This window comes from Desmodus rotundus, chromosome 7 (genome assembly GCF_022682495.2).
Source record: "Desmodus rotundus isolate HL8 chromosome 7, HLdesRot8A.1, whole genome shotgun sequence".
Lineage (NCBI taxonomy): Eukaryota > Metazoa > Chordata > Mammalia > Chiroptera > Phyllostomidae > Desmodus > Desmodus rotundus.
The window spans coordinates 37,256,972-37,275,440 of record NC_071393.1 but is presented as its reverse complement, the minus strand read 5'-3'; the positions used below and the strand labels follow the sequence as shown (position 1 = coordinate 37,275,440).

General features: G+C 48.7%; 1 protein-coding gene and 1 non-coding gene across 3 annotated transcripts in view; one reads left to right on the top strand and one right to left on the bottom strand.

The window, feature by feature from the left end:
* Positions 1–17,431, bottom strand: part of GRAMD2A (GRAM domain containing 2A) — a 33,166-nt gene extending 15,735 nt beyond the window's left edge. For both annotated transcript variants that reach the window (XM_045192928.2, XM_045192929.2), the window contains exon 1: positions 17,342–17,431. In XM_045192928.2, the coding sequence (XP_045048863.2) occupies positions 17,342–17,382 (41 nt within the window). In that variant the 5' untranslated portion in view covers positions 17,383–17,431. The remainder of the gene's footprint in view (positions 1–17,341) is intronic.
* On the top strand, positions 5,658–5,762 carry LOC112301960 (U6 spliceosomal RNA). Its single transcript, XR_002974516.2, has one exon. It is a non-coding gene; the product is annotated as a U6 spliceosomal RNA (small nuclear RNA).
* Positions 17,432–18,469: the final 1,038 nt, after the last annotated feature.

Genomic DNA, 18,469 nt, shown 5'->3' with positions numbered 1-18,469 from the left:
GATCAAAGGCGGCAGACAATATATGGAAAAGGGTGAAGTGGCCCAGACAGGATGGGGTGGGCTACTGGGGAAAGCACAAGCCGGGCCCCTGCTGCCCCCACGGCGCTATTCCCTTGACTGCACTCTCCTGGGCTGTGGCTTGTCTGGCAACTCTCCTCCAGCAGACCCTGCCCCCTTTCCCCAGCCTCCCTGCAGGGCTGCCCCCACACCTCCACAGAAGCAGTGCCGCAGCCAATGCTGAGGCAAAAAGCATGGCCAGGCCTCACTGCCTGACCCAGCTGGGCCTTCGTGGCCACAAGTGGGTCCCCTTCAGTGTCTCCTGCTCCAGGGAGGAGCCCACACTCTCCCTGGGACTTCGTGTGGACGTGGGAGATACCAGAGCATCCCGTGGGTCTTGCCAGCTCTTCTCGAAGCCAAGGCCAGGGACAGCTCCACCCTCTCCTGCAGCCAGGCAGGGACCTGTGCTCCAGGGAGCTACAAGAAGAGACCTTCCCTTCCAAACAAAAAAGCCACCTTAGCAGCAGGTGTCTGAGAGTACAAACCTGAGGACCATGGAAATAGCCATCTAGGGACAGGGCGCTGAGTGGACATCTGTCCTGGAAGGAATGTTGACCACTGGGGCTCATTCGCTTCTTGTGGACGTTCTTCAATTGGAATCACATCTTATGTGATCTTTTATGTGGCCCTTTTACTTGGCAATGCACTAGTGACGTTTACCCAGTGTCCTGTGTAGTTTTGAACTGTGCGGTTTTGCCAGTGTTTAGAATTCTGTTCTATGGACCTACTACAATTGATTTATTCACTTCACTACTGATAGGCATCTGGGTAGTTTACGTTTTTGCCTGTTCCAAAAGTGCTGCTGTGAACATCCCAGTACCTGTCTTATGGATAAACGCTTGGCATTGGAATTGCTGGGTCATAAAGTAGGCGTACGTTCAGCCTCAAGAGCCTCTCAGGTGAAGTCCAACCCACGGCCAGGGTTATAAAACCACCAGACTCACTCCTCACTCCTACTTCCTTTGTGGTTTCTGGTCTCCAGGGCCAATCCTTCTACACGGCCTCTGGACTCGGGGCCCTGACCTTCCTGTGCCTTCACCCTGCCCCTCTGGAGTTCCAGGAACATCCTCGGCAAGACAGGGAATCACATTGTTAATAGAGATTTCCTCCATCCATGAAGATCATAGAGCACATTGACTAAGTTGTGCCAAGAAACAATAAGAAGCCCAGCAGCTTCCCCATGTGGCCAAGGCCAGCTCTGAGCCACGATGTGCCCTTCCTGAAGGGCCACAGCCCTGGCCCACACCCAGACCTCTCCCAGAGGGAAAGTGGAACTGTGAATAGAGTCAGGCTCATCACAAGTGCATCGAAATGTGAAGATAAAAGGTAATGTCCTCCTTTTGCAAAAAACAATTCTAATATTTCTAACACAGGAGCTGCCCTTACTTGCCCAGAAGCTGCCCCTCACTTTTTATTTCCTAAGCTGCTATTTCATATCTAGGACAACTAACTGCTTTGCCCTTTCTGCTCAGTAGAAAAAGGGAGGAATTCCATGATGGAATTCCATACTCAGTGTAAGGGGTGGGGCTCAGGGAGTTGGGGCCTCGGGCTGGATCCCAATCCAGCTGTCCTGCTCGGCAACTCTGGCAAAGCACTCAGGGATGGATGGGAGGCGTGCAGCAGAGGCACAGACATCCTTCTCAGGAGCTGATCTGAGAACACCTGGGCCAGGAAGGGGCTTGGTTTCCCTCCACTACCTGTGGCATCTTTGTAATGAGGGAGATGTGGAGTGCCAGAGGCTCTGCTTCCCGACATCACGGACTGTCCCGAAGGACCCTGGCCACAGCTGGCAGAGCCACAGGTGTGGTCCAGCCCGAGCACAGCCCTGGCAGGCTGACCAGCAACCTCTTTAGAGTGCTGAGAGAAGCAGGCCCATCAGATTCCCTTTCTGAGCCCTACGAGGTATGCACCCAGAGGCAGCGAACAGGCGATGCTGGAGCAGAACCTCTGCATGTACCTGAGGCTGGGTCAGGAATGAGGCAAGTGGGCACAGAGAGGAGCAGGGGCCACAGGCCAAGCCCCCAGTCTGGGGACAGACAGCAAAGACAGCCGGCTCCCCATGGCTGCCCATTAACTTTGAATTCTGCTTCCAGCGCCCCAGCACTTGCAGCCAGACGAGAAACCCCCACACTCGGTGTCCCCAAACACCACACACCTGGGCACCCATGCACTGCCTCTTCGGCAGGGGATACCACTTACTTTTTCTGGGTGGAGAACGGAGGCTTAGCTGGGTTCAGGGACTGCGCACACAGGCCTTGGCAGAGCCGGGACCCTGTGGAGGTGTGTCTGACACCCAAACCTGGGTTATACCATGCTCCCCACAAGACGTCAGGGCCAGGAAGGGAGAGGACTCTGGGAATGCTCAAACGAGTCAAACCCTATTGGCTGAGGAAGCCCTTGGGGAGAAGGGGGATGACCAGGTCTGGCTCTTGATCTCCTCTCATCCTCAGTTCAGCTCTAGTGTCGCAAGGGAGACGGCGCCATCCCCGTCATACAAAGGAGGAAACTGAGGCCCAGACAGGCAAGGCGTCTTGCCCCTGACTATATAACCGGAAAGTAGTGGAGCTTGAATTTAAACTCCAGTCTGGCTGAAAGTGTGTACTCTTTCTAACGCGGCACAGGGCTGGGGGAGCCCACAGGCCTTGGCCTTCTGCTGTCTCCTGTAGCTTTCCCGGCTGCAGGGCCAGGCCGCGGCGCTCCCCAAGAGCCCCAGTGCAGGGGGACTGGAGGATACAGGAGGGGGGTCTCTCGGACTGAGATGACTATGCAGGTGCCCTCTGGGGAGTGGGATTCCTTAGATCAGACCCCCTCCCCCTAGCCTTTATCTCCTCTATTCAGAGGACCATACAAACTGAGTTACTTTGTGCAGGAGGAGATGTGGGCATCCAGAACAAGGACCCCTCTAGTGCTAACAAGAACTCCTTCTACCTACAGTGCTCTCAGAAACCTTGGATTCTCCATCCAGTGGGAGCTGGGAGGGCCAAGATCAAGGGTGGCTCCATCACCCACTCTCAGCAGCCAAGATACTGCCTGCTGCCCAGGTTGCCCTTAGATGCTTGGCTGACTGGACCAGCCCCGGTTAAAGGACCCCAATTCCCCTTTCCCCTGCTCCCTGACCTCCCACCCAGGCCTGAGCTCTCTTGGCACACCAGAAAGGCCTAGCTCCTCATGAAGATGAAATTCAGGAGCAAATGCTCAGGCTGACGCGCTCGGGAAGTGGGCTAATGAGGTGCCCCTCCCAGCTCTGCCTGGGCCCTGCTTCGCTAACCTGATCCTGCCCGAGATGGAGTCCCTCCTGTTCTCATCCCCCAGTACCTCTCCTCCCTGAAGCCTGGCTGGCTGCACCTGCAGGGCGAGTAGATCTCTTCCTGCCTGTGTCCACATCCGGTCCACTCAGCCATCTTCCTTTGCTGCACTGCTTGTTTACGTGGCTGTCTCCCCACTAGGCTGTGTATTCATCTCTTGCCCCAGGACCTCACACGATTTCAGGCACATAGTAAGTGCTCGATAACTGTTTATTGAGCAAACAAATGCTTCCCCACGAAAAGCCGCTCCGTTTGTAAGGTGGCAGCTGGGCTTTAGAACACAAACCTGAGACCTGGAGTAAGAGCAACCCACTCGAGTTTGCTCCTGGTTTCCCCTGACCCTCTGGGTGGCCTCAGTCTCCTCCCTCCGAGTTTGCTCCTCCTTGACCTGCAGGGTGAGAATCTGAGAGGTCATGGCCCAGTCCCCCATGGGGAAGGGGCCTGTTCTCACAGCCTTACTCATTGAGCCCCACCCCTGCCAGCACCACTGAGAGCTGAGTTGGCCCTGAGTCCATCATGGCCCTTGAAGGATGCCTAGAGGTACAGCTGTCCACAGAAAGTAGAGATTGAGGCGCCACAAAGCCCCAAACTGCACCCACAAACGTCATACATACCCTGAACACCTGAGTGTTTCCTCTAGACTATAGCCAGGAAGAGCAGCTGAGAGCAGGGCCTTCTCCACACCTAGGCCGCACCCAGTGGCTGCCTCCCGCACCTGCTGAGCTCAGAGGCACTCCCACAGCACAGGCCCGGCCCTACTCGGGATGCCGCCCTCTCTTCTCCTCCCTCCGCCAGAAGCTTGAGGCCAGCGATGGCTGCCCCCTTCCTGGCCTGCAGAGTGAAAACGGCTCCCAGGGAGACAGGTAGGATAAACAGCTGAAACGCTGAAACCCAGGAGCTTTGCTTATAGGAATATGCAGGATTTCCTAGGAAGCCCAGGCCACATGATGAGCAGGCACTTGGTTGTGCAGAGAGGGATCTGCCTGCTCCTGAAGCAGCATCTCTTTGAGCTGGCACCCCTGGACCTGGTCACAGACCACTTTCTCTTGGCAGGCCACTTGGGGCCTGGCCGTTTTCAGACAAGAAGCTGGTCATTCAGGTCTAAAAACAGACTTGCATTCATTAAGAAACAGAGCACCCCTGTGCTCCAGTGGCCACCCTCTGGCGGCCTGCTGAGGGGAGGGCTCACAGACAGTCTCGGCGGCTCGGACACCCCCACTCAAGGCTGCCAGGCGGTGGGGCTACTCTTGGGACAAGTCAGCTCTGTCCATTCATGAATACCATCCAGCACACCCTGCTCCACCTACCATATGCCCTTAGAATCATCCTGACCTTGTGGACCCGCGATGCTCTTCACAGGGCTTAGGCAGATGGGAGGGGTCTCAGGGTCCTGAAGAGCCTGAGAGTGGGGGCAGGAAGACAGGAGGTGGGCCTGGAAGGGCCTCCCACTGCTGAGGGGCCTTCGGGAAGCTACTCTCTCTTTCTGGGCCACAGTCACTCCTCTGCAACAAGGCAAGGTACTCTCAGCCCAGGAGGGAAAGTAAATGCCCAAGGGAAAAACAAACCAGAGCCTGGCAAGGGGTGCACTGCAGGTGGCCGCTGGCCCTCTGTGGTCAGAAAAAGCCCTGTCCTACAAGAGGCTGGCAGGAGCACCGTCCTCCAGGGCTGCCAGCCTCTCCGCCTTCCTCCTACAAACGCCAACGGAAAGCCTGCTATTTGCTCAGCTCTGTGTAAGTGCTGTGTGCACTAAGAGGGGTAAGGTGAGCTGCTATCCCCAAAACGCCTGGTGGGAGAGGCAGACATGAAACAAATATTTGTATAAATCAATACATAATTGCAGCTGTGAAATACACTCTATGAAGGAAAAGCACAGTGTCCTAGGAGGACCTCCATCAGGGAGTCCTCACTCGGCCGTGGAGAGCTGGGAAGACTTCTTGAAGCAGCAGCAGCCTTTGAGCTGATAGCCAATGGATGCTAATGAGATGGGGCTGGGGGTCGCTGGAGGGAGTTGGAGAGGGGTCACTGTAGCAAGGCTGCATGTGCAAAGGCCCTGTGGCCAGAGGTGTGTGGCATTTATGAGGAACACAAACAGAGCCTTTGTGTCTGGAGGGTAGAAATGAACAGCGAAGCCGCGAGCAGTGAGGCTGGAGCCGTTGGCAGGGTTAAATCATGCAGGGTCCTGTGGGCACCAGTAAGGGTTTCCATCATTCTCTTAAAAGCAGTGGGGAACCAATGAAGGGGTTTAAACAAGGAAATACACCACCAACTTTGTAGGTTAAAGAGATGACTCCGGCAGCTCCATTCGGCAGCACGTGTGCTAAAACTGGGACGATACAGAGAAGATTAGCGTGGCCCCTGCACAAGGATGACATGCAAATTCGTGAAGCGTTCTGTATTTTTTGTTCTTATAACCTTTTGCGATGTATTTTTTATCTGTAAAAATTTCATTAAAAAAATCTCTCATACACTGTTGGTGGAATTGTGAACTGGTGCAGCCATTATGGAAAGCAGTATGGAGGTTCTTGAAAAAAATAAAAATAGAATTACTATATGACCCAGAATTTCCATTTCTGGCTATCTACCAGAAGAAAATAAGAAAGGCTAATTCCAAAGGGCATATGCACCCATATGTTCATCGCAGCATCGTTTGCAATAGCTAAGATTTGGAAGCAGCCTAAATGTTTATTGACAGATGAATGCGTACATTACATGAGGTGTCTATACACAGTGGAATATTCCTCAGCCATAAAAAGAATACTCTTGCATTTTTGACAACATGGATGGACCTTTAGAAGGTATTATGCTAAGTGAAGTAAGTCATACAGAGGAGGACAAATACCTTATGATGTCACTCACATATGGAATCTAAAAACCGAAACAAGTGAACTAACAAAACAGAAAAAAAAAAAAACAGAGACGGACTTACAGATGCAGATAGAAAAGCTGATGGTTGCCAGAGGGGAAAGAGGCCAGTGGGGAGGGTGAAAAAGGTGAAGCGGTGTTAAGAGGTATAAGTATCCAGCCATAATATGAATAAGTCACAGAGGTATACTGTACAGAATAGAGAATATAATCAATAATATTATAATAACCTTGCATGGTGTCAGGTGGTTACTAGGCTCACTGTGATCACTTTGTCAGGTGTGTCAGTGTTGAATAACTATATTATACACCTGAGGCTAATATAATAGTGTATGTTAAATGTATTTTAATAATAGAAATTAAAATTTTAGAAAGAGAGATGACTGATGCCTAGATGTGCTTCAAAGTAAACTGAAGGAGGTGGAGCAGAGGGAGTAGAGGGTGAACACTGGTGAAATAGGAGCAACCTCATGTGGGAGGTTATTGTACCTGGCTGATGGACACATCAGGTCCACCCTGATCCTGGCTCCTCTTCTACATTTTTAAATTTTTGCACGAAGACAGACCAGTGAGGAGACTAGATTCCAGCAGAGAAATAACGTCTCCGACTTGGTGGCAGTGAGGATGGAGGACCAGAGATGGATTCAGGATACATGTTTCCAAATGGAACCAACCCGACTTGGGGATCAACTAGATACGGGGCGTGAGGAAAAAAATACCAAGTATGACTGTTGATTTTTGGTTTAATCAAGTGTGATACTGCTCTGTACTGCTGAGACAAAAACAGGGGGAAATGATTGGAAAAAGAACATCTTGGAAGGATACAATCATGAGCTCAGACTTGAACATGTGTGAGAAGCGTTGAAGGGGAGGTGTCAGGCTGTATGTGGATAAAAAGTTCAGAAGAGAGGTTCCAGCGGGAGGGATAACTTTCTGAGTTATTTGGCCCTCGGTGGTACAGAAGCTAGGAAGATACCCCAGGGAAAGTGCATCCATAAAGAAGAGAAGCTATCAACAAAGGTGCCAAGACCAATTCAATGAGGGAAAAATAGTTTTCCAGCAACTGTGCCAGGACAGCTGGATATGCACAGGCAAAATAATTCAGTTGGACCCCTATCTCACGCCATATACAAAATTTAACTAAAAATGTCAGAGCTAAAACTATTAAACTCTTCGAAGCAAACATAGATGTAAATCTTTGTGACCTTCGATTACACAATGGTCTCTTACGATGGGACAGCAAAACCACAAAAGAAACAGAAGAAAAAGTAGATAAGTTGAACTTCATCAAACTCAGAAAATTCTGGGCTGCTGCTGCTATCATCAAGAAAGTGAAAAGAAAACCCACAGATTGGAGAAAATAATTGCAAATCAAATATCCAATACGAGATTAGTATCCAGACTATACAAAGCACTCTCACAACCTCGAAGATAATTACGCTAAGTGAAATAGGCCCGTCACAGAAAGACAGACACTCTGTGAGATCGCTTATATAAAGTCTCTGGAGAAGTCACATTCGTAGAGACAGGAAGCAGAATGGTGGTCGCCAGGGGCTGGGGGAGGGGAACAGGAACAGTTATTTAAAGGGTAGAGAGTTTCAGTTTTGCAAGAAGAAAAAGTTCTGGAAATGGAGTGGATAACAATGTAAATAAACTTGACACTACTGAACTGTACCAATGAACATAGAGAAGGTTAAGATGGTAGTTTTTATGTTATACATTTTTCTTAACCACAAAACTTTTTTTAAAAAGGGACTCTTAAAACTGAACAATAAAAAGACAAATAATCCAACTAAAATGGACCAATGTTTGAATAAACATTTTTCTAAAGAAGATCTCAAAGACCAATAAGTACATGAAAAGATGCTCCACATCATTAGTCTTTGGGGAAACGCAAATCAAAACCACGATGAGCTACCACTTCACACCCACTAGGAGACTATGACGGATACCTGGTGAGTGTGTGGAGAAACTGGAACCGTCATGCATTGCTGGTGCCAGTACCTTGGAGAACAGCTCCACGGTCCCTCAAGTGGGTAAACACAGAGTTTCTGTGTGACCCCGCAATTCCACTCCCAGGTTTACACCCAAGAGAACTGACTACATGTCCACATAAAATTTTACACAAGAATGCTCACAGCATTGTAATTATTATTATCATAATAGCCCCAAAATGTAAACCCCGATATCCATCAACCGATGAATGGATAAACAAAATGTGGTATAGCCACACAGCGGAATATTATTCAGCCGTTAAAAAGACCATGAAGTACGGATACCTGCTCCAATACGAATGGGCCTTAAAAACATTACACCAGAATGTGAAAGAAGCCAGTCACAAAACACCACATACGATTCCAGGTACAGGAAACACCCAGAACTGGCAAATGCATAGAGACAAGAAGTAGATTAGTAATTGCCGGGGCGCTGGGGGGAGGGGAGCACGGGAAGTGCGGGTGGACATAGGGTTTCTTTCGGGGTGATGAAACTGTTCAGCGCTTAGTGATAATGGTTGCACAACTCTGTGAATATACTAATAGCCACTGCACTGTACATTTTTAAAGGGTGACTTTTATGGTATGTGAATTGTACAGTTGTCCTTCGTTATACACAGGGGGTTGGTTCCAACACCCCCCGCCCGGCCCCAACCCTGTGGATACCAAATACCAGGATGCTCAAGCCCCTTGTAAAAGGGTGTTGTCCTGCCTGTCACCTATATTGGCATATAGGTTACAGCAGGGTCCGCCTACATACCTTCACTTCATTCACGGGGCTTCAGTGTGGAATTCTCTGGGATTCCCTCCCACCCCGAATATTTTCCATCCCTGGTTGATTGAATCCAGGGATGTGAAGCCGGAGGATATACCCACGGCCAGCAGTATCTGAGGGGAGCGGGGGCAGGGAGAGAAGTCCGGGACTTCAAGAAGCGCAACACTCACAGGCTGTGTGGGGAAGGGAGAGGAGGCCCTCAAGGAGCTTAGGAGAGGGGCCCAAGCGGTAGAAGGAAAATCAGGTGGATGGGCTGTTGCGAAATCCCAAGGAGCGTTTCAAAGAGGAGTAATGGTGGGGGAAGGGGAAGGCAGTGCAGTTTGCTGAGAAGCCCAGGATGAGGAGACCGAAAGGCAGTCATAACCCCGGACCAGTGCTAAAGGCCTGCCCCCCTCCCCGCTTCCCCACCGGCGACTGCATCCCAGGGATGCCCAGTGAGGCCAAGCCTGGGACCACAGGGGACGACGCCGTTGGGCACAGCTGGAAACTCGGGCCACCAGCTCAGCAGCACACCAGCCTGCACTCGGCTTTCCTCCCAGTGAAACCACGGAGACCCTCCCCTGGAGCCGGAGAAGGAGAAGCAATTGCCTGTGCCCTCCCGATTCCCGGTGGGGCACGTTGGGGGAGGCGCGGGGAGGAGGAGAAGGTGCTGTTCTTGCCCTCAGCCCCACTGCCGGGCCCACCCCTCCCCAGCCGTCCTCCCGGCACAGATCCATCCCCGGGGCCGACCTGCCTTCAATCCACAAGCCCATTTTCTGCGCCAAGAGGGCAGCCGCGCCCAGAATTCCTGCTCGGCCCTTCGCTGGACGCCAGAGATCCCTCCCGCTAGTTGGCGGAGGCTCGGGGCTCCTCAGGAGCGAGAGTAAAAGCTGGAGCAGCCTGGAGGCGCTGGAGGGGGTGCATCTGCTCGCCAGCACCTCCTGGCCTCCCTGCAAAGGGAGCCCGCGCCCCATCCGGGAACCCCTCTTGGGGGGGGGGTGCCCAGCACCAAACCGGGCAGCGGGCCTGGATTTGAGGCGCCCCACGCAGGCCCGCTCCACGCCCTGCAGCAGGCTCCGCCAGCTCTGCTCTGGCCGCGGGTTCAGATTCCTGACCAATGAGCCACGCTGGTTTTAAGGAGCTTGCCGAGACCTTCTCCTCCAGGAAGACCCCCAGATTGTCTAAATGATGAAGTGCCTGCTCTCGTCACCGTTATTCAACCTTGTTCTGGAGGTTCTAGCCTTTGTACAGAGACAAGAAAAAGAAATAAAAGGTGTATATCCTAAAAAGATGCGTATTATTTGAAAGATGGTATGATAAACTACCTGGAGGACATATAATCAACTGAAAAACCATAAGAACGTGGTCCAGATAGTCTTATATTTGGGCACTGGTCTAGGCAAAGCTATGATTGGAACAGAAACATAATGAACTCTTATGGACTTAATTATTACTTGGTACAAGGTCAATATAAAAATCAGTAGTTTCTCTGTAAACCTTCAATAAACAGTTGTAAAATATATTTTGGGGAAATGACACATTTACCCAAGAATAAACATTTAAAATGTAAAAAAATATGAGAAGAAAACCACAGACATTTTTTCAATGACATAAAAGGCAACTTGAATAAATAGAGAGATAAACTTTGTTCTTGAGTGGGGAGATGCAAAATTTTAAAGAAGCAAATTTATCCCCAATTTTTTTAATCCTCACCTGAGGACATGCTTACTGATTTTAGAGAGAGGGGAAGGGAGGAAGAAAGAGCGGGAGAGAAACATGGATGTGGGAGACAAACATGGGTTACCTGCCCTTCATAGGTGCCCCAACAGGGAGCCAAACCACAGCCTAGGCGTGTGCCCCCAACCGGGAATTCAACAGTGACCTTTCAGTTTGCCTTGCAGGAAGACACCCCGCCAACTGAGCCCCACCAGCCAGGGCACATTTGTCCCAAATTAAATGCAAGAGCTTTGCCCTACCAGATGTCAGAACAAACGACAAAGCTAGGTCAGTGAAAATAACACAGTATTCACTGATCTAGGAAAGATTAACGGAGCCATAGCCCTGGCCAGTGTGGCTCATTTGGTTGGAGCTGAAGGGTTGCGGGTGGATTCCAGCCAGGGCACAGACCGAGGTTGCTGGCTTGGCTCTCCCTTTGGGTGCCTGTGATCCCTGATGCCATTCAGTGCTTGGGTGAGGATTAAAAAATTATATATATAAAATTTATATAGAATATATAATAATATTTTAGATAATATTCTTTACAATATATAAATTATATATATATGTAGCAGGAGAGAGAGAGAATTGAAGTCCAGGATAAGATCAATAGGGATCTGAGAATTGAGTATGTAATTAAGAAAGTATTTCAAATAAGTAGGAGAAGAATGGATTGTCCAATACATGGCATTGGCTACCTCACACCATTTACAAAAATAAATTCCAGGTAGGGTAAATATCCAAATATTTTCTAAATCAATAAAAATATAAAATAGAGGACATTATTAAAATACCAGGAAAGGTCTAAGCAAAATATAAAACCCAGAACACAGAAAAAAATTAATCACATAAAAATGAACAACCTTTGTACATCAAAATTTAAACTGAGGAAGAACTGGTATTTTTTTTAACATATAATGAGCTCATCCAAGTCAATAAGAAAAAGGTAAACAATCTAATAGAAAAGTGAATAAAGAATATGAACAGTCCAGTCACAAAAGAAGAAATCCCTTACCTGTCTTGTTCGTAAACCTTTTAAAACATTATAGTGCTCAGCATTACCAAGAATGTGGAAATAAGCATTGTTTACATCCCACGATGAGATTGCAAACTGGGTCAGAACTGTTCTGACGTATATCAAACGCCTTAAGAAATGCAAATCTTTTGACTCATTTTTGACTCAACAACTCCATTTCACAGAGCTTGATATAAAAAAATGAATGGATATTCATATATATTCATATATGCAAAATATGTATATTCATATGGTTAACAATTATGAGAGAAATGGAAATACCAAAGTAATATTTTATCAACATAGGAGATTCCTATGCAATTGACTCAAAGAAGGGAGTATAGCTGTATGTGCTTTTTTTAATGGGAAAAAGTCCAAAATGTGTTCTTTAGTGAAAAGGAGGTACAAATTAGTAAGTAAGATATAATCTATTGATAAGATTAAGAAATCTTTACATAAGGGTGTATATCAAGCAATAGTGATTATATCTTAGAAGGAATTATGGGGTGATTTTCACTCTCTAATTTTTGTTGTGCTTGAACTTATATAATAGGCGTACAACCCTAAAAACAGCAAAAGAAATAAAGATACTTAAAAATAACATAAAATAAACAATATCCTTTTTTACTTAGTAAATTCCAAAGGCTTAAAAGTTTAATAATATCTACTGCTAGTCAACATGTTGCTGAATGGGCAGCCCCACATTCTATTACTGTGTGTAGCGCGGCGTGAGAAGGGCAGGTACATTCTACATGTAGACGACCGTCAGACTCATAAATTCCACTTCGGACAGTTTATTCTTAGAAATGAATTGGACACAAGTTTACGTGAAGAATGTTTACTGAAGTGCGGTTATAAGAGAACAAAGCAATAGGGCATGAACAAACTATGGTTTATTCACAGGATGAAAGGCTATGTAACTATTAAAATATTTATCCAGTTATTTATTAAAACTTATTTATTAAAAAAAAAAGGTCTGTTAACATGGAAAGATAGCATTATATAACATTGGAAAAAGCATTATATAGAACAGCATGCATAATAAAATATATATGGTAAGGACCCTCACCAAAATTCTAACAGTATTTTTCTCCGAGTTGGGATTTTAGGTGTTTTTTTATTTTCTTCTTTAGACTTTTTCATAGACTTTGCTTTAATTTGTTTGCTTAACAAACAAACTATTTTCATTTGGAGAAAAGAATTCAAAGGAAGAAGGAGAAGGATACAGCAAGAAAAAAAACAAACTAATTAAAATCTTGTCCCCGGGGCACAGCGATATTCACTACGATGAACCTCTGAAGTTCCAAATTCCTAACACCTCATTCTTCTTCCATGGAAACCCTCAGAATCCAACAGAAAAAGAAACCTTGATTTTAAAAATGAACTTTGCCAAATCCTCACATGCAATAAACACTGCACAAAAACCAAACACACACACCAGCGCATGGAAAGCTGGTGAGATCTGAACAACGCCGGCGAATTATATCGATGTCAAAGTTCTGGTTGTGCTACTGCAGTTTTCATGCAGGATGTGACCGCTGGGAGGAATTGGGTGAAACGTGCGGGACCTCTGTATTATTTTATACAAGTGCATGTGAATCTATCTCCAAATAAAGAGTGTATTTTTAAAAAATGAACTTTGCACCTTGAAGAGGAAAACAGATCAAGGTCGTCTTAGAGCCAGGGCTAAATTATCAGAGTTCTGGTCTCGGGTTCTCAAAGCCGGAGGCACTGCAGGGAGCGTAACTTTGGGTGACCAGGCCATTACACAGCCCGAGAACTTTTAAGTGGGCCGGATGTGACTGTAGGGATGAAGAAAGGGAGGCCTGGACCAGCAGTAGCTCAGCATCAATTTGTGGAGCAAGGACGTGTGACCAGGTCCTTCTGATGCCCAGGCTTTTCCTGTATTGTATCACAATGACTACATCTGAGGATGAATAAAGGAAAAGAAAAAAAGAACTTGTCCACTGCTATCCATATCAAGGAACTTGGTGTAACCTACTGGTTGATTGAGAACGGGCCATTTTACAATCCCTAATGAATAATTGGGCTCTGTGACATAATCGTCAATGGCTGCTAACAGCATCCAGATAGAAATAGCCAGAGGTGCTTCCTCTAGAGCTTACTACCTCTTGCATCTGCGCAACTTCTAGATCCAATGCTCTATTTATAGGAAATACAGGAGTCAGCGGAATATTTTAAACAACACCAACAAACTGCGAAATGGTATAGGACAAATAATACTGTTTCTTCAACAGATAAATTGTAACAACGATGAAGAAATGGAAGGGGAACCTACAGCTTACAGAAGATGGCAGAGAAATAGATACATAGATCTGATGTGTCAGCCAATTATAAAACCTCACTGGTACCCTTATTAAAGTAACTAAGTACAGAAACATTTATGAGATGATGGGGGAACTTTAAATGATGACTAGATGTGTGATGATTTTAAGGAGTTACTGTTATTTTTAGCTGTGAAAATGGTATTGTAGTTATATTTTTTTAAATATAAGCATTTTTCAACATGCTTGGTAATCGAGAAAGCCCAGTATGAATATTAATTCTGAGGTATTGTGGTTAGGTTATTTTAAAATACAATTTGGAGCAGTCCTCCAAAATTCAAAATTCAAAACTTATTTTAAAATAGCATTTTGTGTGGCCCTGGTGATTACGGGCAAATTTCAAGTGATTTGATTAATGTTAAAGCATATCAGAAATACTTAATTTTTTTCTATAGAAGAGAGAGGAAACCACTCTTACAGCCTGTCACGGCTGTGTGCCCAGGCTTACCAGCCACACTGGTGCTCTGACCGCAGTCAGATAAGATAAAGGGATACCAGCAAAATGAAATTCCAGTAGGATTCTGAAAATTATTTAATGCCATTGATGTGTCATGTCAACACGTTAGGAGGAAAAGCAATTCATGTTTGATTAGAACTAATTCTTTATGTGCTTTTTATTTCATATTAAAAAAAAATAGTGCCAGCCAAAAGCAAATGTCTATTTAAAAAATTAACAATGGGACTTTGTAGTGGATTTTAAACCTGAGGAAACACTGACTTAGGACAAGGACTTGGATTAACCTTCACAAGTCATTAAAACACTCCAGTCCTAAATTATGACCAAGCATTTCTAGACCAATAAAAAGGTGCATTTGCGGTGGGGAGAAAGGAGGAACTCGTTTGCCCGGCAGGGGCTTGCTTGGTTCCTTCCCTCTGGCATCAGTGCCGTAACAGGCAATTCCTCCTTGGGGAGGCAATTCCTTCTGAATTTCACAGAAAGTTCTGTGTCCAGGGGCTTCTGCCCCCTCCCCCTTCTCCTTCTTTTCCTACCTTAGTAAACAGCAGAGGAATTAATCAAAGCTTCAAAGGGTGGTGATAACAGGTGGTGACAGATCCATGCCCTGCAGCCCAGGTGAATAGCAGCAGCCCAGGTGAATAGCAGCATAGTGGCCAAGGTGGACCTCACGCCATAGAGCGATTCTCACTTCTCAGAGAGGAGAAAAACACATGATTTTCTGGCGTCCAGATGCAGACACTGGACACTAAAGTGGAATGCTGAACTGTTCTCAAATTCATGGGCTTTCCATAGTTAGTGATAGCAAAGGAGAAATGGTATAAAGAAATAAAATGCCTTCAGAAATTGAGGAGAAACATGCTAGGTAGCAGAATACTAAATGACTGCCTGGAGAAGGGCTTTAGGGGGTCTACAGTCCAATCGCCTCACCTGGTAGGTAGAGGGACACCCTTTACGCCCTCTCCCTGCAACTCTGAAAGCCTGTGCTCTGAAAGGAGCTGGATTCAGAGCTAGCTGGAGGTGTACGTGGGGCAAAGCAGGCCCAGAGAGAAGACCTGCCTTGTCTTCAAGTCACAGCAAAATAAGAACAGCATTTGGCTGAGAACTCCTGATTTCCTGGACAAGGCTCTTCATATTGGTCTGATAAATATGGTATGTGGCATTCAAGGACCACAGCCACAGCTTAACCAGGGTGAGGACTGGGTGGAACCACCGGAGCAGGAGAGTAGAAAAGCTGCAGGGAGGCTGGCTGCCATAAAGCCACATTGAGTACTGCCCACCTCAACCTCAGGGGGCATCCTAGGTGGATGAATTGGCACACTGGTCTGTATTAAGACTTTGAGGACTTGCCTAAGCTTTTTTTTTTTTTTTTAATTTGAAAGCAACTAGTAACATCAAGGCACAGATAGGGCCTGGGCTTTCCCCTCTAGGATATTCAGAACATTCTCTCAAAGGTCAGTCAGGAAGGAGAGCTTTGATTTGTCTCCAGCAGAAACTCTCCTGGAAGCTCAGTGCCGGCCTCTCTCAGCTTCACCCTGCAGACTGCCCATTTGCTCCAGGGATGCTCACTGCTTTACTGGCCTGGGCAAACTGCAACCTCACATCTGAGCGTGTGTGCCAGCATGGACTGGACTGGACTCCGGCCAGTGTGATCAGAGGACTGTGGAGGGGGCATACGGACCCCCACCCCCACAGCAGAGAGGGATGAGCACCCTCTATCCACCTCTCCTGGCAACTCCAAAAGTCTTTGCTCTGAAAAGAGCTGGACCTCAGAGCCAGCTGGAGGTGTATATGGGGCAAAGTCATCACAGATGGTCAGGGTACTCTTTCTCTAGGAGCCCAATCCCTACAACGATGGCCCCTTTAAACAATCATGGGGTAGGGGCAGCTGGGTAGGGCCCCACCAGCCTCTTTGAGGACGGGACAGAGGGAGCCCTGAAGCATTCCCACAGCTCCAAATACCTGCGTGGTGTGGGCATAGGACTCACATTCACGCCTTCCATCTCAGTGCTGGAGGACTAGGGGTTCCAGGCCGCCCTCCAGAGCTCAGACTGTGGCACCTGGGACCTCATCCACTGGCTCTGTCTTCCCCCAAATAATCCCATCCCCCAAGGTCCCAAGACCTCAAGGGCCAGAAGCCACAATTCTTAATATCACCTGAAAGACCACCTCCCGCCTGCCCCTGCCTCCTTGCCCCTTCCCGCGCTGCAAGAACTTTTCTTCCTCCCAGGGAGACTTTGGATCAGATCTGGCTGAGAGACTGGCCCCAGCCCGCCCGACCGGGATGGGCCTGACGCACGGGTGTGGCCCAGTCGTGCCAGGACAGCTCCAGTTTGCCTCCTGGGCATCCGCAGGGCGCTACAGACCTGGCTGAGAGGGCAGACAGGCTGACACCCCCACCAAGGGGGCAGCAGGGGAGCGCCAGCCTTTGGGTGGGGAGCAGTCAGGGCTGGGGGTCCACGTGGCTGGGGAATGAGTGAATGAATACATGTATGAATGAAGAGCGATGATGGCAAAGGGTGGTGGTGGTGGACTATGGGGGGCGTCCCAAAGAGGGTGCCCTCCGCCGCCCTAATGCTGCTTAGAGGTCCCTCAACCCCACGTCCCGACCCCTCTCGCTGAGCGCAGACAAGCCAGACACCGTGCGCCCTGGCGCGAATACCTCGCAGCCTGCGAAGCACCAGGGCGGGCGTGGGGCAGCTCTGGAGCCCAGCCTGCATTCTGGCGGCAGGGAAGTGCCTGCCCTCCGGACAGAAGGCACCCGGGCGCAGCGGGTCCCGCCCTGCGCCTCGCGGCAGTCTCGGGGCCCGAGCCTGGTGTGAGGGTTGCAGCCCCTTACCTGACAGCCTCCGCAGCCTCAACCCTGCTCAGAGCGGTCATCGCGGGCCTCCAGCAAGCGCCCTAGGGACCCAGCTGCCGGACCGCGCCTGCCGGCCCCACCCGCCAGAGGTCCACCCCCTCCCGCCCATTGGCTGCAAGCACGGACGAGCCCTGCCCATTGGCTGGTGCTTCCCCTCTCCAGATCCAGCCCGTGCAGATCCCGCGACTACTCGGGTCTGTACCTCTCACCCCCCTCGCTGTGAGGGCCTTGGGTCGTCTCCTCGTTCTTCCAATTAGGCCCTCCCAGTCTCGGAGCTCGGCGTTCTCTGCAGCAACTGAGTCCAGCCCTCCTCCCAACACTGAACTCCAGGGTGGCTTTCAACCTCTTTCTGCACCAGAGGCACGATAAACGTGACAGTCGACAAACAGGGACCTAGAATGCTTTCATGCACTTTTCCTAGAATTGGAAACTTCAGTGTTGCCCAGGCAGAGCTTTTAAAGGAGCCTGGGAAAGAATGAAGATGGCCAGATGAAGAGTGGGGGGAGCCTGTAGAAGCAGAAGGGCTGAGATTGGTGGTGCTGGTGGGGTGACAATGAACTGGGCCTCCAGAATCTCCCCACACGCAGATCTCCCCAACTCTTGCGGCCTACAGGCCCCTTCCCTCCTATCCCCACCAACCAGGTAGGTCAGGCGAGGGCAAAGGTACATGGTGGGTTCAGTTCCATTCCCCAAACTCTCCCACCTCCTTGCCCCAGCTGTACCATGGAGGGAGGGCATTGGCAGACAGAAGGGGCACAAACCAGGTCTGAAATTGTTCTGGGAATTGGGAACGGAAGCAGGTCTCATCCTACAGCTCCCCTCCCGGGCTTCTACTGCCTGAAAGGCTAAGAGGGCAGGGCAAGGGCCACTTCACTCCCAGTTTACCCACCAGAGCAGGAGACAGACTCTTGTCACTGTCCTCTCATCTTTGGTTCAAATAAGCAATAATCCAGCTGCAAGGTTTTTGTTTTTTTTTTTTTTTTAAGAGAGGGAGAGAAACATCAGTGTGTGGTTGCCTCTCGCGCCCCATCCCCCACTGGGGACCTGGCCCACAACCCAGGCATGCGCCCTGACTGGGAATCAAACCAGCGACCCCTTGCTTCTACA